This window comes from Macaca thibetana, chromosome 12 (genome assembly GCF_024542745.1).
Source record: "Macaca thibetana thibetana isolate TM-01 chromosome 12, ASM2454274v1, whole genome shotgun sequence".
NCBI lineage: Eukaryota > Metazoa > Chordata > Mammalia > Primates > Cercopithecidae > Macaca > Macaca thibetana.
In genome coordinates, this window is record NC_065589.1 from 11,372,186 (window position 1) to 11,395,696 (window position 23,511).

The window sequence follows — 23,511 nt, forward strand, 5'->3', positions numbered from 1 at the left end:
ACAGGAGTTCTTTCCTTGGCGCCTCTCCAGGGTGCCCACACGGCAGTGCCTGAATACAGAACCTCTGTGGGACTGTGATCAACCCTGACTCCATGCGCTCACACGCAGCCCCCACAAGTAGAGTGGGGCTCACGGCCAGGAAAGGGCTACACGCAGGTGCAGTCTCTCAGGACTTGCAATTCATTTACCTAACTCATTACATCACAATTGCCATAATATAGGAGTTTCTCAAAGGAGGCCCAGGCTATCTTCAGAAGTGGCTTTCGACTTCCGTTCTTGGTGTCAGCAGACAGTGGGGAAGAACGATTTCTGGAAGATGGGTTAAAAGATACAAGCAAGGTAGCCAGCCAAGAAACCAGCACTGGTTTGGTTTTGTTTTCTAACTTTAAGACAAAGGTACCTACCCAGCGTAGAGCCTGCAACAAGAAGGCTTTCAAGCGGTCACTCCCCAAAATCAAATCCTTCTTCAGTTTCTCATAATCCAAGGAGGGCAGTAATGGGACATCCTTCAATTTCCTACTCAGCAACACAAGTTCAAAGAGAAAGAAAAGGGCAAAAGGGCATGTTCGTTACACCTCCTGAGCATCATGACACCCGAGCTAGAGCCTGCTGTTCCCCTGGGCTCCCAGCATGACCTCCCGGCTTCCACTTGGAGGGTGGGCTGGGTTCTGGGCTCCTACCTCAGCTTCAACCAGCTCAGCTCTGCCTGTTCTGTTGGATGGACTTAGGTTCTGTTTAACATTTTTCCTAAAACAAGGAGTCTTTGTCTGAACAGATTTAGAAACCCCTACATTCACCTTCAGCCAGACCTCCCTAGGATGGGGTGGAAATCACCTTGGGGGCATCTTGACTTTCCACCAAAGTTCTGTTTAGAATTCCAGACATAGTTCAAAGACAATTAGCATCACCAGGCCCCAAGAGTTCTACCTAAACACCTGAAGCCAGTGATCCTCTCAAGCCTGAGCGACTGGACTGGGGGAATATGAATGACAGTCAGAAAACAAGTGTGAAGAGTAAGTAGGCAGAGGCCAGGCATGTTGGCTCAAGCCTGTAATCCCAGCACTTTGGGAGGCCTAGGCAGGTGGATTACCTAAGGTCAGGAGTTCGAGACCAGCCTGGCCAACATGGTAAAACCCCATCTCTACTAAAAACACAAAATTAAAATTAGCCAGGCATAGTGACACATGCCTGTAGTCCCAGCTACTCGGGAGGCTGAGACAGAAGAATCACTTGAACCCAGGAGGTGGAGGCTGCAGTGAGCCAAGATTGCACCACTGCACTCCAGCCTAGGCAAGACACAGCAAGACTCTGTCTCAAAAAAAAAGAAAAAAAAGAAAAAAAGAGTAATTAGGTGGGTGGCTCAGCCCTCCGACGAGGTAGAATGCGTGGTCAGCAAGCAGCATGGGAACATAGGCAGGAGATGGGTTGTAGGACAATTTGCAGGCCCTCCTCAGGGAGACTGCAAAGACCTCTGGGGAGCCAGGTTTCAGTGAGGAGAGACCTCAGATTTGAGATCCACACAGCTCAGACTGCCCCGCCACTCACCTTCGGTCAGCCAGAAACCAAAGGAATCACCTCAGCCTCCTTGTTGCTAAAACAAGTGTCTTCACGCTTTGTTTTTTGTTGTTTTATTGTAGAAAAGAAGATTAGAGGGCATGGAAAAACTGGTGAAACTAAATGAGCTTTGCAGTCTACTTTACAGTACTTTATCAATGATGGTTTCCTCATTTTGGTGTAATACTACAGTATTACGCCAAATGCTAAGTGTTGTATATGTATTAACTCATTTTGATCCTCACAACAATCCTAAAATAGAATTACTATGATTCTCCTCATTTTATAAGTGAGGAACTGAGGCACGAAGAAATTATATAAGTAATCCTCGGTCCCAGGGAGGGTAGCAGGAGTGGGCTTTTAACCCTAGCAGTCTGTGCAGTGATACTGCTGCCAAAGTGGTAGGAGAGAATAAAGTGTGGGGTCAAGGTCAGACTCAGGCAGGGCTGAGGGAGGAGGAATGCTGTGGGCATCTCAGGTGTGTGAGGAATCACACAGCACCCCTATCTTCCCCTTCTCCCCCGCAAAGCTGGCTCAGAGGGTCCCAGAAGCCACCCTGGTCCTCATGTCCAAGTCAAAGGTTCTCAACTCCCTTGCCACCACAGCATCAGACACTCCCAAGGGGGACAGCCCAACTCATCAGGACACGAGTGCTCAGGCATACACAGGGCTGCCCATGGCCCTGATCACAGTGTGAACCAGCAGACAACACAAATTCAGACAGTGCAACACTCTGTGGATTGCACTATGATAGTAGATTACATTTCTATACAATACCATATGAACAATTCTACAGTTGTTTTCATTTGAGGCTTCCTTACCAAAAGAATAGAATTAACAATATAAGATGGCCGGGCACGGTGGCTCACACTTATAATCCCAGCACTTTGGGAAGTCAAAGGGGGTGGATCACTTGTGGTTGGGTGTTCGAGACCAGCCTGACCAATATGGAGAAACCCTGTCTCTATTGAAAATACAAAATTAGCCGGGCATGGTGGCATATGCTTGTAATCGGGAGGCTGAGGCAGGACAATCGCTGGAACCCAGGAGGCGGAGGTTGCAGTGAGCTGAGATTGCGCCACTGCACTCCAGCCTGGGCAACAAGAACGAAACTCCGTCTCAAAAAAAAAAAACAAAACACACACATGCAATAAAAGATAATTCTAGTTTAACAACATTACTTATAAGTACTCGTATTTCCTTTAATATTCACATGTAGCTCTAGCTCAAAGGCATTCCTCTAAGATAGGCTGCTGAGTGTTTATTAAAGACACTTTGAATTCCCATTTTACACATTGCTGTTCTCCTTAATAAAAATTCCTAAGAGTAGTTACTTACACGGGTGCCAAGGAGGCTCGTAACATGGTGGATGCCTGGGGGGAAGAGGACAGAAGAAAACAGATGGTGTTAAACACTGATAGCAACGCACGGATCCCAAATCACCCTAATAGCATGTAATCAACAGATGTGCAAGTTAGGTTTTTTTTTGTTTGTTTGTTTGTTTGTTTGTTTTTTGAGACGGAGTCTTGCTCTGCCGCCCAGGCTAGAGTGCAGTGGCCCAATCTCGGCTCACTGCAAGCTCCGCCTCCCGAGTAGCTGGGATTATAGGCACCCGCCACCACATCCAGCTAATTTTGTTTGGTATTTTTAGTAGAGACGGGGTTTCACTGTGTTAGCCAGGATGATCTCCTGACCTCGTGATCTGCCCGCCTCAGCCTCCCAAAGTGCTGGGATTACAGGCGTGAGCCACTGCAGCCGGCCCAGATGTGCGAAGTTTTAATCCACCAGGATTCACCAACCAAAGTCACACATGATGTAAAAATCAACCCAAACTAAAGTTACACACCACTGCTCCAGCTCACAGCCTACCAGCCCTTGTTTGATGTTACATCACTCCAAGCAAAACTCTGTAGAGGCTGCTCTGCCTATGGAGTAACCATTCTTTGATTCTTTTATTTTCTTTAGAAAAAAACAAAAGCAAACAACCAAAAACAAAACAAAACAAAACCTCTATAGAAAATGATGGGTTCCTGTCTCTACTAAAAATACAAAATTAGCCGAGTGTGGTGGCACATGCCTGTAATCCCAGCTACTCGGGAGGCTGAGGTAGGAGAATCGCTTGAACCCAGGAGGCGGAGGTTGCGGTGAGCCGAGATCACACCATTGCACTCCAGCCTGGTCAACAAGAGCGAAACTCTGTCTCAAAAAAACAAAAAAGAAAAGAAAAGAAAACGATGGGTTCTCCCTGACCAAACTCCCAGGGGCATTTCAAGCTGCCTAATTAAATACATTATGAAGAACAAAAGCAGTATGAATCATTATATTATTCTGGCTTTTTTCTTTATTAAGATTTTCTCAGCCGGACGCGGTGGCTCAAGCCTGTAATCCCAGCACTTTGGGAGGCCGAGGCAGGCGGATCACGAAGTCAGGAGATCGAGACCATCCTGGCTAACACGGTGAAACTCCGTCTCTACTAAAAAATACAAAGAAAACTAGCCGGGCGAGGTGGCAGGTGTCTGTAGTCCCAGCTACTCGGGAGGCTGAGGCAGGAGAATGGCGTAAATCCAGGAGGCGGAGCTTGCAGTGAGCCAAGATCTGGCCACCGCACTCCAGCCTAGGCGACAGAGTGAGACTCCGTCTCAAAAAAAAAAAAAAAAAGATTCTCTTCAAGTATAAAAATGTGCACTTTGTACCAAGTCAAACATTCTAGAGGTGTTTAAAAAACATTAACAACTCCTCTTCCACCCCACTCTCTTATAATTCTGATCCTGTCTATAGGCAAAATCATTGCCTACTTTACGGAGATTCTTGTCCCATTTATTTTGTGTGTGTGTGTGTGTGTGTGTGTGTGTGTGTGTGTGTCTTTTTGCCACTTTAGGCAGTGCTGTATTATGTATGTACTAAAATACATTTGAGAAACATATAAACAGATACAGTGTGTGGTGCTTGTTTGAATTGACTCAAATAAACCAATTGTAAAAAGATATTTTGAGAAAATAAGGGAAATCTGAATATGGAGTGGACTGGTGGTATTAGATACTAAGGAATTAGTGTTAACTGTATTTGGTGTTGTGGCTATGTGTTTGTATATTAAAGTCTCTGATCAGTTAGAGATGTATATTGAATTATTTACAGGTGACATGACATGTTTGGAATTGGATTTTAAAGAACTCCAGGGTGGGGGCAGGGAATAAGTAGAGGAGAAGAAACAAAGCAAGATTAGTGAAATGCCATTTACTGATCAAGCTGGGTGATGGTCACTTGGAGACCCATTTTATTATTCTCCCCTCTTTGCGTGCATGAAATTACAAAAGCCTTGTTAAAAATGTTATTTATTGTCATTTAATGATACTGAATTTTTTTTTTTTTTTTTTTTTTTTTTTTTTTTTTACAGATAGGGTCTCACTATATTGCCCAGACTGGTCTTGAACTCCTGGGCTCAAGCAATCCTCCCGCCTCAGCCTCCAGAGTAGCTGGGATTATGGGCGTCTGCCACCATGCTTGTACTTACTGATACTTTGTTTTGTGAGCTAAGCTGGACTTCCAAAGTCTAGATCAAAGGGTATGTGAGTTTTAATTCTGATAAACATTGCCAGACGCCCCGCACTGAAGGAGAGCTTTCCTTTTTCATTATCAGTACGGGATCCTATCATTCTAAAACTTCCATCAATTCGATGGGTAGAAAACAGTTTACTTTCTTAAATTTTAGTGATATTGCCCATTATTTTTCATAGACATGACCTGCTTTTTGACTTTGCCTTCATGCCTTATGTGATACCAGATTGTTTTCATGGATTTCAGTCCTACTTCAGAAGGTCTACCTACCTCAAGGTGATATACACATTCTCTCAGTTCTTCTAACATTTTCATAGCTTTATTTTTTACATTTAGAGATTTCATCCTTCTGGAGTTCATGCTACTGTGTTTTCCTCTGTGGTGTGAGTGACGCATGCAACTGTGTTTTCTTGTTCCCTGAGAGCCAGTAATGCTGCGCCATGTAAGTCCCACCCAGGCCATCCACTATCACCTCAAAATGCTTCCATCAGTACATCTTGCTTCCTTCCTCTCTTTTTCTTCACCTCCTTTTTGTTCTTCCTTTTTCAATTTGAATGTGAACACTAAGGTGGAAGGAACGTCATCTTCAGGCCCCAGAGCTCCCTACAGCCTGACACAAGCTGCTTCACACACTTCCTAGCCCTGACAGCATCTGACTCCGTGACCCATGAAATAAACCACCCCTTTCCTACCTCCATTGTCTGCTAGGTATACAACTTTCCTTAGTTTTATTTCTGGACTCTGCAGCCCCCTGCTACTCAAAGTGTGCTCCTCAGACAAGCAGCATCATCCAAATCTCATTGAAAATGCATAATTTTGGGTACCATCCCAGACCTCCTGAACCAGAACCTGCACTTCAGCCAGGTCCCCAGCGGATATGTCTGCACAATAAACTTGGAGAAACCCAACTCCGGTCCATAACTTTTTTTTTTTTTTTTTTGAGACATAGTCTCGCTCTGTCACCCAGTCTGGAGCGCAGTGGCATGATCTCAGCTCACTGCAACCTCTGCCTACCAGGTTCAACCCAGCCAAACTGTGCCCAGCCAAGCACCACTTTTAAACGGCTCAGATCAGCCAGGCATAGTGGCCCTGGCCTGTAAATCCCAGCACTTTGGGAGGCTGAGGCGGGCAAATCACTTGAGGTCAGGAGTTCCAGACCAGCCTGGCCAACATGGTGACACTCCATCTCTATTAAAAATACAAAAAATTAGCTGGGCGTGGTGGCGCACACCTGTAGTCACAGCTACTCGGGAGGCTGAGGCAGGAGAATCGCCTGAACCCAGGAGGCGGAGCTTGCAGTGAGCTGTGATCACATCACTGCACTCCAGCCTGGGTGACAGAGCAAGATTCCATCTCAAACAAACAAACAAAATTTAAATTTATATTTAAAAAATGGCTCAGATCATGCATGTATGTTTTTATACTTTTTAACCCTTGATTGCTTTAATAAAGAAATTACCTATTCCTGTTGTTGGCTTAAGTAGTGAGTTTAGAAATAAGTTTGAAATGTCATCTAAATTATTCACCTAGCTGGGCACAGAGGTTCGTGCCTGTACTCCCAACACTTTGGGAGGCTGAGGCAGGAGGATCACTTGAGCCCAGTAGTCTGAGACCAGCCAGAGCAACATGATGAAACCCTATCTCTAAAAAAAAAAAAAAAAAAAAAATTAGCGGGGCGTGATGGCGTGTGCCTGTGGTCCCAGTTACTCGGGAGGCTGAGGTGAGAGGATTGTTTGAGCCTAGGAGGTTGAGGCTGTAGTGAGCCAAGATCACACCATTGCACTCCAGCCTGGGCAACAGAGTGAGACCCTGTATCAAAAAAGAAAAAAATTATTCATTTAACACATTACAGAGACCAAGAAGCTCAGATAACAAGTCAGATGGGTCAAGTAAGGACACGGCCATACTAAAATATTAGCATGGCTGAGAGCGGTGGCTCATGCCTATAATCCCAGCTACTTGGGAGACTGAGGCAGGAGAATCACTTGAATCTGGGAGGTGGAGGTTACAGTGAGCAGAGATCACACTGCTGCACTCCAGCCTGGGCGACACAGCCAGACTCCATCTCGAAAAGAAAAGAAGAGAAGAGAGAAGAGAGAGAAGAGAAAAGAGAAAAGAGAAGAGAAGAGAAGGGAAGAGAAGAGAAGAAAAGAAAAGAAAAAGAAAAGAAAAGAAAAAAGAAAAGAAAAGAAAAGAAAAGGAGTGGCCTCCTCACTCTCTACATCCCCCAAAGTATCAGCTCCTACTGATTCCATCCTACAGCTGCTACCTACTCTCTAATCCCTGTGCCAGGGGCTTCGTTCAGGACTTCTTCTCTTCTTTGAACTACCACGTTAGCTTAATAAGGATGTACTCACTGATATTTATGGAGGGCTCACTAGTTACCAGGCACACCATTGTAGGGACTTTATACATATTAACTCATTTCATGCACTGTCATTTCCACTTTCAGATGCACAAACACAGGGACTGAGCAACTTCCCCTAGAACAAGAATCTAATCAGGCAATCGGGTCCCAAAGCCCACATTTGCCCTGCTTCAGGTCTCTCCTCCAGCCTTCCTTCCACACTCAGCACAGGGGTCTTTGTAAAAATCGCATCTGCTCAGTCTCATCTCAGGCCCCCTCAAGGCTCCAGTCACCAGTTCCTCTCCCTGGTGGCCCCTCGCTCCCTTCAGCCTCCTTCACTCCCCATCCTCCAGGATAGCTCTGATCTTCCCTGGCCTTCCATGTTCTCCGGGACCATTTCCAGCCTCACCGTCTACCCTCCCCTCTGGGAGCATGGGCTGGCACTGATTTTCCTCGGCATCCCGAGTTCTCTGCAGCATGCGCGGCAGCATTTTCCACACTGTGCACTAGCCATGTTTCCTTTCCCTCCAGTGCTTCTCAGCTGCGAGTGATTTTGCCCACAGGGGATATCTGACTATGTTTGGAGACATTTTGGGTTGTTAAAAGTGGGAGTAGCGCTACTGGCATCTAATGGAGGATGGCCAAGAATGCTGCTAACCAACCTACAGTGCAACAGACAGCCCTACAACAAAGACATCAACAATCACAAGCCCCAAAACCATCCATCACAGTCAGGATCACCAATCACAGAAAAATTTCCCTCACTGAGCTAACAATGGGTTCTGAACAGAGTGGACTCCCCCTGCTACGGAGGCTCTGACTCCAGCCCACTCCAGCCCAAGTGAGTGCTGTCTGATTTCTAGGATTTCAGGCTGAGAGCCCAGGGAAAGGCCAGCAGGCCTGGGGCATCAGAAAAAGGACTGTGCTCCCAATCACAATGGACCTGCGAATGCACATGGTAGTCTCCCGCCCGTGGAGGTGCGCACGGGTGGGCGGCGATCTCCCTCCCGTGGAGGTGCGCACGGGTGGGCGGCGGTCTCCCTCCCGTGGAGGTGCGCACGGGTGGGCGGCGGTCTCCCTCCCGTGGAGGTGCGCACGGGTGGGCGGCGGTCTCCCTCCCGTGGAGGTGCGCACGGGTGGGCGGCGGTCTCCCTCCCGTGGTGCGCACGGGTGGGCGGCGGTCTCCCTCCCGTGGAGGTGCGCATGGGTGGGCGGCGGTCTCCCTCCCGTGGAGGTGCGCACGGGTGGGCGGTGGTCTCCCTCCCGTGGAGGTGTGCACGGGTGGGTGGTGTTCTCCCATCTGAAGAAGGCTGGGTCAGATGCAGGGGCAACGCTTTTTACAGTGCTGGTGAGAATAGTGGAACAACTAATGTAGCAACCTATCAATTATTCACTAAGCACTTGCCTTGTGCCAGGCTCCCTTCTAGGTTCTCTGGAATCTTTGGGTAGGATGGATAAATGTCTACCTAAGCCAAGGTGAAACAGCTGCATTTCTGCCTCCATCCATCCCCTCTCAGCCACAGGAGGACCTGGGGCCTGCCTCCCAGAGCAGCTGCTCCCTCTGGCTGGTGTCATGATGTGGGGAGGTGGGCAGTGGGGCCACACCAAGCCTGGGACAGCTCTTGGTGACTAGCAGGATGGGGACTTTCTAAGAGAAACCAGCAGGAGGCGTCAGGTAAGGAAAGTGTTCCTGGGTCCAACCTAACTGGAGACTGCCTGGGTTCAGCAAGGGTAACAGTTCTCCCGTGGGACTTCTCGGGAGTCTCATGTTGTGCTGCTGTGCTGGGAATGTCACTGTACGGCAGTTCACAAGCTTATTAACTCCCAGGCTGTTTGGCTGTGGGGCAGGGAAATCCTGCGGGATGGGCATTTGTGGGCATAGGCTTTGGAAAATGCTGCGCTAAGTAGAGACAGCAGCAGGATGGCGCAGGGGTGTGTGGGCCAGTGAGGGGCAGAAAGTAAGTGTCGGGGCTAGACCCCAGCAGAGGCTACCAGTGAGCCCCCGAAGATGAGGCCATTTCTGCCAACCCCTTCTTCTCTCCCTACTCACATGGACTAACACAGAGCACTGTGGCTGGGCAGGCTGTGCAGGGTCACGTGGGTAAGGAAGGTAGGGCCCCTTGACCTCAACAGAGGTTCAAATGCCCACAATGGAACCCTTGAGGCAATACGTCAGTCAGGGGACTGGAGAGGCGATGGAGGCCCAAGCCAGAGGCACATCCCCATCAGATGGGGAAGATGCTGCTATGGCCCACTCTTTTTGTTTTTTCTTTGAGACGGAGTCTCATTCTGTTGCCCAGGCTGGAGTACAGTGGCATGATCTCGGCTCACCGCAACCTCTGCCTCCCAGGTTCAAGCGCTTCTTCTGCCTCAGCCTCCTGAGTAGCCAGGATTACAGGTGCACACCACCATGCCTGGCTAATTTTCATATTTTTAGTAGAGATGGGGTTTCACCATATTGGTCAGGCTGGTCTCGAACTCCTGACCTTGTGATCCGCCTGCCTCAGCCTCCCAAAGTGCTTGGATTACAGGTGTGAGCCACTGCGTCTGGCCTTGCCAGCTTTTTAACAAGGGACGCTTGCACGAGACGAAAACCACTTCACCCTAAAGAGATGACGGTGTTGAGCAAGAGGGTAATATGATCGGATGCCTGTAAGACACCTGAGTCCTTCCTGGAACCTGAAGGGTACAAATAAACAAGACACAACCAGAAAGGCCACTTCAGGTCCCATGTGACAAATGACCAGCAAGGTAAGAGCTTTAAGACCAATTAGGAAATGTGACATTAAGCCAGGCGAGAACTGTGGAGAGCCTGAACAAACACAAAAACAACAGCAACATGGGCAGGAGGGGAGGAAGCTCTTTCCGATCCCATAACCAGGCAAAGGACATAGAAAAACCTCAGAGGCTTCCCAGGTGTTCCCTGGAGTGTCTTTCACTGAGATAGGAAATTCAGGAGGGGAGACCACCTGTGTGGAGGAAAAGCTGAGCCCGATTTGGACACAAATCTGGTGAACCTGTCATTCATGGGGAGGCCAGGAAGTCTGGGTTTGGAGCTCCGGAAAGGTCTCCGCTGATGGCCGGTCACAGCTCTACCCACTGGCTGAGTTATTAATACAAAGGTGTTTTCTTTTTTGAGACAGAGCCTTGCTCTGTTGCCCAGGCTGGAGTGCAGTGGCGTGATCTCAGCTCACTGCAACCTCGGCTCACCGCAACCTCTGTCTCCCAAGTTCAAGTGATTCTCGTGCCTCAGCCTCCTAAGTAGCTGGGATTACAGACATGTGCCACCACGCTCAGCTAATTTTTGTATTTTCAGTAGAGATGGGGTTTCATGATGCTGGCCAGCTGGTCTCAAATGCCTGACCTCAAGTAATCTGCCTGCCTCAGCCTCCCAAACTGTTGGGATTACCGGCGTGAGCCACCGCACCCAGCCTACAAAGTTGTTAAACCCTCTCATCACCAGGTTGGTCTGGGTATGCAACAGGCATTGGTATACAAGGTATAGCAGGGTCGGGGTGCTGGTTGGGAGACTCCTCAATACAAGGGCGTTGCACCAAGGAAGATGGCCTGGACACATGGCGGCAATGTGGGGAAAGCATAGGCATTTGCCAAGATGTAAGAAAATCACATTGGGGATAAGGCAAGGGCTGAAGATGCTGAGCTTCAGGCCAGAGCCACAAGCCACATAACAGGAAGCTGCTGACAAAGATGGCTGAGGTGGAAGCAGGTGCCTTACAAGACCCACATGTCCTGGGCCTTTTTACATTTAATGCTATAGCATCTATCACAAAATCAAAACCATTTTAATGCAAATTAAAATCACAAGGCTGGGCATGTTGGCTCATGCTTATAATTCCAGCACCTTGGGAGGCCGAGGTGGGAGGATTGTTTGAGGCCAGTAGTTCAAGACCAGCCTGGGCAACAAAGTGAGACCCTGTCTCTACAAAAAAAAATTTTTTTTAATTAGCCGAGTGTGGTGGCGTGTGTCTGTAGTCCCAGCTGTTTGGGAGACTTAAGGCAGGAGAAGCACCTGAGCCCAGGAGGTCGAAGCTGCAGTGAGCCTGGGTGACAAAGCAAGACCTTGTCTCAAAAACAAAAAAAAACTTGTATGTGTTGGTGGGAATGTAAATTAGTTTAGCCCCTGTGAAAAGCAGTTTGGAGGTTTCTCCAGAACTTCAAACAGAACTACCATTTGACCCAGCAATTCTATACCCAAAGAAAAATAAATCGTTCTACGAAAAAGACATATGTACTCATATGTTCATGGCAGCACTATTCACAATAGCAAAGCCATGGAATCAACCCAGGTGCCCATCAGCATGAACTGGATAAGGACAATGTGGTGCATATATACAATGGAATACTATGAAACCATAAAAAAGAACAAAAGCATGGCCTTTGTAGCAACATGGATGTAGCTGGAGGCCATCATCCTAAGCGAATTAACATGGGAAAAGAAAACCAAATACCACAGCTGTCACTTCTAAGTGGAAGCTAAACACTGAGCACTCAAGGACACAAAGATCAGAATAACAGATAACTGGGAACTACTGGCAGGGGGAGGGTGGGAGGGGCAAGGTTTGAAAACTAACTCTCAGGATTATGCTCACTACCTGGGTGATGAGATCATCTGTACCCCAAATCCCAGCGACATGTAATTTGCTCATGTAACAAACCTGCACATGTACCTGCTGAGCCAAATAAATAAAGTGTTTTAACTTTTATTTCCAATGGGGCCTTATCCGGAGTCATTGAAGAAAAAGAGCATTAATTCTCAAATGGGCCATCTTTCTAAATAAGGATGCATTTAAATGGAAACCTCCCCATCCAAGGAATCCACAAACCCAGAGGTGCCACTAGGTGGGATGTGGGACTCACTCAGGGGGCAGGAGCTCAAATTTCTACCTTAAGAGTTGGCACCAGACTCTGGCTCCTGGTCAGCCTCCCTTCTACCCACTCCTGCCCTGTTCTTAGGGCAGAGGCTTGGTGTGGGGTGGACGGCCCCCCTTCATGGCACACCTTTTCTCCAGCGTCTCTGCATTCACGTTTGCCCAGGCAGAAGAGGGGGTGAAGAAGAGAAAGACCAACCAAGGCACTTTCAACTGCTCCTGGCAGGAAAAATGTGTGCTACACCACTAGAAACAGCAGAAAACAGAAAAGCCACCTAAATGTCTGATGGAGGAATGCTGTTCTCAAATTAGAACTCTAAAAGATAAAGAAAATATACACACAAGTAAAAATTAATGATATATACTTAAAGGCTCTAGAAGGATGCACATGAAACATAGGCAACAGGTTCCCACGGGAGGGCAGGATGCGCTGAGCGAAGGGAGGAGATGGGTTTTGTTCCATTTACAAATAAAACGGTACACTTTCTAGCTAACACATTTGTGTAACGCTAGCCCTAACCTTAACGCTAACCCCTCGTGCCCAGGGCTGACTTTCAATACATCACAGCCAGGGAGCTGCTCTGCCACGGGCAAAACCCCGACAGAAACCCCGACAGCAGAATGTCATCCAGGAACAGCGTAGCACTGCGTTTCCTGCAAACAAACACACCTGTGAGACTTGCGTAATCTTAGAAAACAAGAAACTCAGCCTCTTGTGCCCTGAGGGATAAGTTTCTCCCTTACTTCTTATCACTAAGTTGATGATAATATAAAATCTGATTTCTCTCCTATCCCAGCAAGCCACAGGCTCTGATAAGGTAAGGACTACAGTAAGACAAATGGGTTGGAACAGCAATACATGGAGTCAAACTCAAAAGGCCACCTGGGACAGCTCTTGCCTCAAAGAAATGAATCCCGTCATTATAAACCCTCTGGGAGTGCCTAGATACCTGTGCCAGCTTCGATAACATGGGCAGCTTTCTGAACACAGCTACCTGGGTGTGAACTAGGTGAGGGCAGAACCACACTTCTTTCCTCTTGTGGTGTTTCTCCTGTGAGGTGCTCTGTCGGTGGGAGCTTCCTCTCCAGAGAGGGGTGACTACCGGGACTTGCGAGGCAGGGGCAGAGCTGGCATCACTGCCCTGCCTGTCCTCTTCTGCTCTGGGCAGAGCCCACCAGAGAAGACGTGTCAACTCCGCTCCTCCGTGCCGCCCTCATGGCAGCCACAGCAATGGCAGCGGGCTAGGCTTGGCCAGAGCTGTCCAGGACTGTGCAAGAACGCTTCTGTAATTCCCAGGCACAAGAGTAGGACCCCACCTGCCTACAAACAAAATCCACATTCTCAGCCAAGTGTGGTGGCTCACACCCATCATTTCGGGTGTGATCCCATCCCATCATTTTGGGAGGTCAAAGTGGGAGGACTGCTTGAGCCCAGGAGTTTGAGACCAGCCTGGGCAACATAGTGAGACCTCATCTCACAAAAATAAAAAATAAAAATTAGCTGGACATGATGGTGCAGGCCTATAGTCCCAGCTACTCAGGAAGCTGAGGTGGGAGGATCACTTGAGCCCAGAAGGTCAAGGCAGCAGTGACCCCTGATCGTGCCAATGCACTCTAGCCTGGATAACAGAGTGAGACCCTGTCTCAAAAAAAACAAAGATCCACATTCTCCAATATAAGCTTTGTCAGCACCAACAGTGATATTTTCAGCTCCATTTTCCTTTCCTCTTTTGTCCTATATTTCAATCAGTTCAGAACTCAGGGGGAAAGAGGGGCTCTATTTAAGGGCCCTTTTGAATTTTGAACAGCAATTAAGTTGGTAGAAGCCCAGATTCTTGTTAACTGCCAGATATAAAAACCAGTATCAAGTGTACCAAACTTTATAGACACCAACGGCTTTGTGGCAGGACCCAGCCAAGCTCCTTTACAGTATGTAATTAGCAGTAACACTCAAGCTCAACAGAGCACCTGACGGCCAGCTGACCTGAGACCTCTCCGTGAAGGAGGCTGATCTGTGCCACGTATTTATCTTGAAATTGATGGTCTTCTGTTGGGCCCTAGAGTAGAATTTATCCCCTTAAAAACTTATTTAAAAAGCAAGCAATCTTCTCCTTCCAAATACTAAATCCTATCAGTCCAGTCACTGGACGTTGCATCTAAACTGTTTCTTAATTTCCTTCTTCACACATTGTAAATCTGAACTCGAGACAGATATCATAAATCAACTTTATATACGCATGCATAGTCAACAACAATATTCTGTTATATTTTGACAATGACCCCGCCATCCGCTTTTCATCATTTTGTTAGAGAAATCGGCTAGAATTTTTGCAGCTTTTATTGTGTGTTCCTAAGTCAATGATTCAGTAGAAGGAGAATGGTATCACTAAGCTAAACATAACTCATCCTCCCTTCCCTGGTTTCCAGTGGTTACACAGAGTCTGTATTTTGCTGCTAATGTAACAGTCAGGGGTGGTGGGACTGTCTCCTGACAGATGGCATTGATAACTTCTTGTGGGATAACCAGTTATGTCGCACCCCTGCTCCCTTTTAAACCGTGCTTAATAACATGTCATCAGTTTTTTCTTTCTTTTAAGACAGGTTCTCACTCTGTCACCCAGGCTGGAGTGCAGTGGTGCGATCTCCTCTTGCTGCAGCCTCCACTCCTGGGCTCAAGTGATCCTCCCACTTCAGCCTCCTGAGTAGCTGGGGTTACAGCCGTACACCACCAAGCCCAGCTCATTTTTTTCTTTTTTTGAGACGGAGTCTTGCTCTGTCGCCCAGGCTGGAGTGCAGTGGAATGATCTCAGCTCACTGCAAGCTCCGCCTCCCAGGTTCACACCATTCTCCTGCCTCAGCCTCCCAAGTAACTGGGACTACAGGCACCCGCCACTACGCCTGGCTAATTTTTTTGTATTTTTAGTAGAGACAGGTTTCACTGTGTTAGCCAGGATGGTCTCAATCTCCTGACCTTGTGATCCGCCTGCCTCAGCCTCCCAAAGTGCTGGGATTATAGGCGTAAGCCACCACGTCTAGTCTAATTTTTGTATTTTTTGTAGAGATGGGTTTTCACCATATTACCCAGACTGGCCTCGAACTCTGGGCTCAAGCAATCTGCCTGCCTTGGACTCCCAGTGTTGGGATTACAGGTGCGCACCACTGTGTCCGACCAACATCAGTTTTAAATAAACTGGATACATCACTTCTTCTATAGAAGATGGGAATATAAGGATGGCTTGTATATATAAGATACAATGGCTGGGCGTGGTGGCTCACGCCTGTAATCCCAGCACTTTGGGAGGCTGAGACGGGCAGATCACGAGGTCAGGAGATCGAGACCACCCGGTGAAACCCCGTCTCTACTAAAAATACAAAAAAATTAGCCGGGCATGGTGGCGGACACCTGTAGTCCCAGCTACTCGGGAGGCTGAGGCAGAAGAATGATGTGAACCCGGAAGGCGGAGCTTGCAGCGAGCTGAGATTGTGCCACTGTACTCCAGCCTGGGTGACATTGCGAGACTCCGTCTCAAAAAAAAAAAAAGATATAATCGGATTTTATAAACTGAACCTAGAAAACACTAAATCTTTGATGAATTAACAAATAAATGGGAAGGAGCAAGAAAGGAGTGCTCCTAGCAGACACAGATCCTGCTGTGCTAATTGCTATGAGAAAGCCACAATTTTCAGTAAACGCACTCTGTGTCCTAACTGTCCGAATGTTAACTGGACAGTGGACAGAGGGTCAGCCATATTCTCGGGGATGTGGCTTAAAGTCCTTCTTCTGGAGGGCTCATGAGGAAGTTACTTTTTTAAGACTTGCATATCCAATGGTGACTTTACTGACCTTTTAAAAATGGCTGATTCTCTAAGATTTCGGCATGCTAAAATCACTGCGGCCATGTCCCAAAGACTCCGCTTCTACCATCTGTCTGTCCACGTGTGTGGAACAGCTGACAGAGCCAGCCATTCTGAGATATATCTGTTAGGCTGGGAGGAAGTGGTCAAGGCCGCCTGCTCTTCAGCACATGACTACGTGCTTTCTATGAAGATCCATAGAAACTGCTGACTCAAGAGACTATCCCGGGGTCTTAGCACCAGGAATAACTGTGTGAAGCAGTTGTCTGACCATCCAGTTTAAAAAAAAAAAAAAAGCATTTAAACTTGTTTTTAAATTATATAGTAATACACCTACTTGGAAGAAGTCTGAAGGGTAGAAAACTTTAGCAGCACTGAAATGGTCTACTTCGGGCCACATGTGGCGGACTTGTGGGTGTTTGTTTTATTGTCATGGTTCCTAGCCTGCATATGCAGCACATATGTTGTTTTGGATACAGGAAATGTTACATAATAAAAGTTATGTAACTGCCCTCTCCTGCTTTATAAGCACTGGGAATCATATAACTGCTCACGTTTCCCTCTTTGCACAGACTGCTAGAAAGCTCAGAGCCTAATCTGCAGCCCACCTTTCCGGAGGAACAACTTGCAGCACGCATTTTTTGTACCAGTGTTAGTCCTTGCTTACTTTCATTTTTCCCACCCTTATTTTCCCTTAACCACAATTTCTTTACTTATTTTTATTTTCTACATTCTCGTTTCTCATATTTATGTTTTCTCATATTATAATAAACTTCTTCAAATCTACTTGAGAATTAGGTAGGGTATAAATTTTCTTTAAAATACTAAAAAAAAGGCTTCTGTTTATTAAGACTCTAGTATTATATTAACGTGCAAACCCTTATTTAAAAGCTGTGGCTCTGACCCACAGGGGTGCCTCAGGATCACACAGGAGCCTCATTCCAAATCTATACAGCCAGACTCCATCTCAAAAAAAAAAAAAAAAAAAAAAAAAAAAATCTATACAGCTGACTTCATAGGGCTTCACTCACCCAGCCTGCGAATGCGGCAGCAGGTGGGTGTGAGCTCCTGGCCCGTGGGTTCCTGTACTTTGAAGAGTTTGAGAGACACTGGTGTCTCCCCTGGTTAAGAATGCCTGCCTCAAAACCATGGGCCTCCAGGTATGCTAGCCTAAGGAGGACACACGATCACTGAGGTCACATTTGGCCTAGGTGATTCAGGGAACTTGACTCTAATTACAAGGACACATCAAACACAAAAGGAAAAATGTTCTATTTTTTTTTTTTTTCTTTTGAGATGAAGCCTCATTCTTGTCCCCCATGCTGGAGTGCAATGGCACAATCTCGGCTCACTGCAACCTCTGCCTCCCAGGTTCAAGCGATTCTCCTGCCTCAGCCTCCCGAGTAGCTGGGACTACAGGCACCCGCCACCACGCTCAGCTAATTTTTGTATTTTTAGTAGAGATGGGACTTCACCATGTTGGCCAGGCTGGTCTTGAACTACTGACCTCAAGTGATCCACACCCCCTCGGCCTCCCAAAGTGCTGGAATTACAGGCGTGAGCCACCGCACCCAGTGAAATGTTCTATTTTTTTTAAAGGGGGAAAATTATACTCTTCTAATATGTTAATGTTACGTAACTCAAAGAAAGGCTGAGGAAATGTTCGAGATTAGAAGAGGCTAGGAGCTGTGCCAACTCAATGTGACAATTGACCCTAGATGACCAGAGGACGGGAAATGCAATGAAGGACATTGTTGACTCAACTACCAAAATTGGAAAATGGACAACAGATAAGAAGGCTGTATCAATGTTAAATTTACTGAAGTTGGTAACTGCATAGTTATATGAGAGAATATTCCTAACCTTAAGAAATACACACTGAAGTATTTAGGAGTAAAGAGTCATAATATATACAATTTATCTTCAAATAGTTCAGAAAACAGATTGTGTGCCTATGTGTGCATATTCACGTATGTGTAGAGACACAACAAAGGAAGGGGCCAAAGCTAACAGTTGGTGAATCTGGGTAAAGGGTATACCAGTGTCCTTTGTGCTACTTTTGTAATTTTGTAATTATTCCAAGTAAAAAGTTAGGGGGGAAAAAGTGCCCTTGCTTTAGACCACACAAGTTCCACCACGGCAGTGCTTTTAAAAAAGGAGAATAAAGTTTCCATCCATTCCTACTGATCCCCAACCCTGGGAGCCCCCACTGAGTGGCTGCAACTGGTAGCAGAACATGCCTCTCTCCTCACTCTCCCTAGGAGGCCAGCTTTCAGCTGTACCTTCTTCTAAAACAGACTTAGTTTCCTTCTAGAAGTTTCTAGACTTCCAAAGGCAGCTTAAATGCAGTCTTTGGCATGTTATTTTCTCATGCTGTTTTTAAAGTTACATTCTTTTTAAACTGGGGGGGATAGACCACAGGCACCCTGCCCTGAGCGCAGAGCCTCACCGTCCCAGGCCTCGTGAAGTCCACACTGTGCGCCAGGCTCTGCCGCATCTGGTTACTGAACAGGCGGACACAGACGCTCTGGAGGTACTCAGGGGTGATCTGCAAGGAGGACACAAAGACATCTGGTGACGGCATGAAATTCACCGAGGGACACCTGAGGCACGCTGGCAATTATTAGAGTGGTCTCTCAACAGCTTTCTGTAAGGCACGATGATGAGATATATAAGCTAGAAAAATACTGTAAGGCACGATGATGAGATATATAAGCTAGAAAGATAATCATTTGCTTTAACATCAGAGCTCTTGGGAGGAGAGAAAGCACCGGCCCTGACAGAACAAGGTGCTAACACACTGCAGGTGTGCTCATGAGACATCAGACGCAAATTATCTAACTCCACTTCAGCTATCTCCACTGTCATATAGAATAAACAGATCCTAAACCATTTTGGTAAATTACAAATAAATAACAAAGTCACTGGACAACCATAATGTGGGGGAAAGAGAGCCAAGCTTCATATCTGAAGATCAGGGCTCAAGTCCTGGACTCGAGAAGACCAACAGCTCTGCCTCTCGCTTTCCACACCTTTATTGTAACAGTCGCAGTGAGCAGCTAAATGAGGTCACAGATATCCCTGGCACATGACGGGTGGCTCAGCCAGTGCTTGCTGAATGAGTGATGGAAACACTTTTAATCAACTATCCAGTGCTTGACCATGTGCGGCCAAGCTGCTGTTGCCATCAATGCTGCTGGATCCTGCATTCTCCTTTAGCATCTCTTGTGCCTCTCTCACCAGCTACGAGAATTCAGGATTGACCTACAACATCGAAAGTGGTCACCTTGGAATTTTTTTCATCTATTTTCTTTTTAGAAAAATAATGTATGCTCATTTCAACGTACAAGTACCACAACCTCTCCTGAATCCCACCCTTCCCCCACAAACCAATCCCTGCAGATAACGACTTCCACACTTTTTTTTAGGCATGATAATTGGAAAAGAGCCTCCTCTTCCGCATCTTCGTGGTTCCACCAGGGGAAACTTCCACATGGCAGTAGAAGCGGCTGCTTTCCCACCCCTTGCTCATACCCTTGCATGGGAGGAAGGCCATCCCCCTGGCCTGCATGGGAAGCAGGGCTACTCCACCCCTGCGGAGCTGGAAAGGTCTGGGCCCTTTTCTCTCCTCCTGGGCCTCCTGCCTATCTGCTAGAAACTTCTGGTCTGCTTCAGCCACATAAAAGGCTCTGTCTAGCCGGGCGCGGTGGCTCATGCCTGTAATCCCAGCACTTTGGGAGGCCGAGACGGGCAGATCATGAGATCAGGAGATTGAGACCATAGTGAAACCCCGTCTCTACTGAAAATACAAAAAATTAGCCAGGCGCGGTTGCGGGTGCCTGTAGTCCCAGTTACTCGGGAGGCTGAGACAGGAGAATGGCGTGAACCCGGGAGGCGGAGCTTGCAGTGAGCCGAGATCGCGCCACTGCACTCCAGACTGGGCGACAGAGCCAGACTCCGCCTCAAAAAAAAAAAAAAAAAAAAAAAAAAAGGCTCTGTCCATCCTTCGGCAGAGGTCTGTCATCCCTTGTTGCACAGCTACATTTGAAGTGACTCAGAGAAAAAGGGACCGCATCCCAGGCTAGATCGCTTACATTATCCTGAGTCCATTCCTTCTGAATTCCTATAGTAAATTTCTGTAGTACTAAAATTTAAACATTCATTTTTCAGGCCTGGCGTAGTGGCTCATGCCTGTAATTCCAGCACTTTGTGAGGCTCAGGCAGGCGGATCATTTGAGCTCACGAGCTTGAGACCTGCCTGGGTAACACAGTGAAATACCACCTCTAAAAAAAATAAAATAAAAATTAGCCAGGCATGGTGGTATACACCTGTAGTCCCAGGTACTCAGAAGGCCGAGGTGAGAGGATGACTTGAGCCTGGGAGTTCAAGACTGCAGTGAGCTGTGATTGTACCACTGCACTCCAGCCTGGACAACAGAGTGAGACCCTATCTCAAACAAATGAACAAAAAACATACCTTTTTCATCTTGTATTTTTAACCTTTCTTTCTATACTTATTCCTTTCCTACAACTAGAAACACGTTCACATATATTTCATATTAAAAACATACCTTCCCCATCTTCTACCCTAGATCTTCTTCTTCTTCTTCTTTTTTCACCCTAGATCCTTATCTATCAATCACCCTCTCAATAGCTTCTCTTTACAGCCAAGGTCCTTGAAAGAACTGCTTATGTTTGCTGTCTCAACCCACCTTTACCTTTCAATACAATGTGACCAGCTATCCACCTGCGTTCCTCCAGGGAAGCTCGCGTGGCAAGGCTCACAACCAGCGAACTTCTAAGTGTCAAAAACACTGGATGCTTTTCAGTTCTCTTCTTCTGGAGTTTTCTGTGGCTTTTGAGACTTTGGATCAAACCTTCAGTCCTGAAACTGTTTCCTCCTTTAACTTCCGAAACTGCTAGCAGAACCATTTCTCTAACAAGCCTATCTGCTCATGTCACTTTCTTGCTTGAAACAGAAGAATGAGGAAAGAAGATGGATGGCTGACCAAAAAATAAATAAATAAATATACATATGGCCAAGAACGATACATGAAAATATACTCAGCCTCATACGTAATTAAAGAAATGTAAATTAAAATATGCAGAATGCCAAGTTTTACTTACCAAACTGACAAAGATTTCAAAGTTTAATCCTATTCGGTGTTGCCGTGTGTTGACATTTTAGGACAAATAATTTGACAACCTCTATCAAAATGCTCATGCCCATACCTTTGCCCTAGCAATTCCACTTTTAGAATTTTATCAAGATGCTGAGGTGGGTGGATCACGAGGTCAGGAGATCGAGATCATCCTGGCTAACACTGTGAAACCCCGTCTCTACTAAAAATACAAAAAAATTAGCCGGGCATGGTGGCGGGCACCTGTAGTCCCAGCTACTCGGGAGGCTGAGGCCGGAGAATGGCGTGAACCCAGGAGGCGGAGCTTGCAGTGAGCGGAGATCGTGCCACTGCACTCCAGACTGGGCGACAGAGTGAGACTCCGTCTCAAAAAAAAAAATTTTTTTTTAATCAAGATGTACAGTATACACAAGGATGTCCACTGCAACATTTTTTGTTATAGCAAACAAAAAAACAAAAAATCCAAATGTTCATCACCAGAGATCTGATAATGATTCACCCTTATAATGGAATTGTATAAAAGAATTAAAAAGAATGAGGTGGATCTGGTCATGTGGAAAGATCTCCAAGATGTATCGAAAGAGAAATAGCAAGTTTCAGAAGAGTAATGAATCATATGATCCCAACTAAGTGTACAAATGCTGTACATGTGTGTGTACACACACACACACACACATGCAGAGAACTGTTCTAAAATAATATACAAGACAATGTCAGTCTTGAACATCAATAAGGAAATGAATCTACAGCATGTGGTGAAGGAGCTTTTGTTCCTTACTATACGCTTCTCTGAATCGTTTCAATCTTTTACTATGAGAACGCAGTTATCTTACATTAAAAAGGTTAGTAAAGAGTCCAGCTTTCCTCCTCTGACCCATCTTTTTTTAAATTAAATTAAATTTATTTATTTGAGACATAGTTCCACTCTGTCACCCAGGCTGTAGTGCAATCTTGGCTCACTGCAACCTCTGCCAGCCGGGTTCAAGAGATCCTCCTGCCTCAGCCTCCTGAGTAGCTGGGATTACAGATGTGCTCCACTACACCTAGCAAATTTTTGTATTTTTAGTAGAGATGGTGTTTCGCCATGTTGGCCAGGGCTCTGGTCTTGAACTCCTGATCTCAGATGATCTGCCTGCCTTGGCCTCCCAAAGTGCTGAGATTACAGGTGTGAGACACCATGCCTGGCTAATTTTATTTTTAATTGTATATTTTTAGTGACAGAGGTCTCACCATGTTGACCAGAGTGGTCTCAAACTTCTGGCCTCAAGTGATCCTCCCACTTCAGCCTTCCAAAGTGCTGGGATTACAAGTGTGAGCCACTGAGCCTGGCCTGAATTATTTTTTATAACTGCAGTGTGAATCTACAGGTACTTCAATTTTTTAAATATCTGTATGTCCACAAATAGATTTTATCGTACTTTATAAAAAGACAGGAATGAGATAAAGATGCCCATGATGACATTATTCAACAATATCCCACAGGCCATAGCCAATGTACTAAGAAAAGTCAAGATAAATTTTAAAAGCAAAACACAAATATTATTTGATAACATGACTGTCAATCTAGAATACAGAAGAATCAATTAAAAAAACTCAAGATTAATGGGATTTAGAAAGGTAGCTGGATATGAAACCAATATTAGAAAATCAGTGGCTTTCCTATGTGACAGCAGGACATGTCCCCCTCATTTTTTTGCCAGCACATATTTTTCTGTCGCCAGACTTATCCTTTGCTAATATTAAAAAGGTAGACGCTGGGTGCGATGGCTCACACCTGTAATCCCAGCACTTTGGGAGGCCAAGGTGGGAGGATCACTTGAACCCACGTGTTCAAAATCAGCCTGGGCAACAAAGCAAGACCATGTCTCAATTTTTTGAAAAATATTTTCTCAAAAAAGGGCCAGACGCAGTGGCTCACACCTGTAATACCAGCACTTTGGGAGGCCAACGCTGGCAGATTACCTGAGGTCAGGAGTTCGAGACCAGCCTGACCAACATGGAGAAACCCCGTCTCTACTAAAAATATAAAATTAGCTGGGTGTGGTGGCGCATGCCTGTAATCCCAGTTACTTGGGAGGCTGAGGCAGGAGAATCACTTGAATCTGGGAGGTGGAGGTTGCATTGAGCTGAGATCACGCCACTGCACTCTAACCTGGGCAACAAGAGCAAA

At 46.4% G+C, this 23,511-nt stretch overlaps 1 protein-coding gene across 6 annotated transcripts in view; it reads right to left on the bottom strand.

The window, feature by feature from the left end:
• The window catches only part of ARMC9 (armadillo repeat containing 9), a 180,370-nt gene that overhangs the window by 119,993 nt on the left and 36,866 nt on the right, over window positions 1–23,511 (bottom strand). For all 6 annotated transcript variants that reach the window (XR_007718163.1, XM_050751095.1, XM_050751093.1 and 3 more), the window contains exons 9-11: window positions 18,650–18,748; window positions 2,893–2,927; window positions 405–516 (exon numbers count right to left, since the gene is read on the bottom strand). Coding sequence is in view for 5 of the 6 variants with exons in the window: in XM_050751095.1 (XP_050607052.1) it covers window positions 405–516; window positions 2,893–2,927; window positions 18,650–18,748 (246 nt within the window). In the remaining variant the exon portion in view is untranslated. The remainder of the gene's footprint in view (window positions 1–404; window positions 517–2,892; window positions 2,928–18,649; window positions 18,749–23,511) is intronic.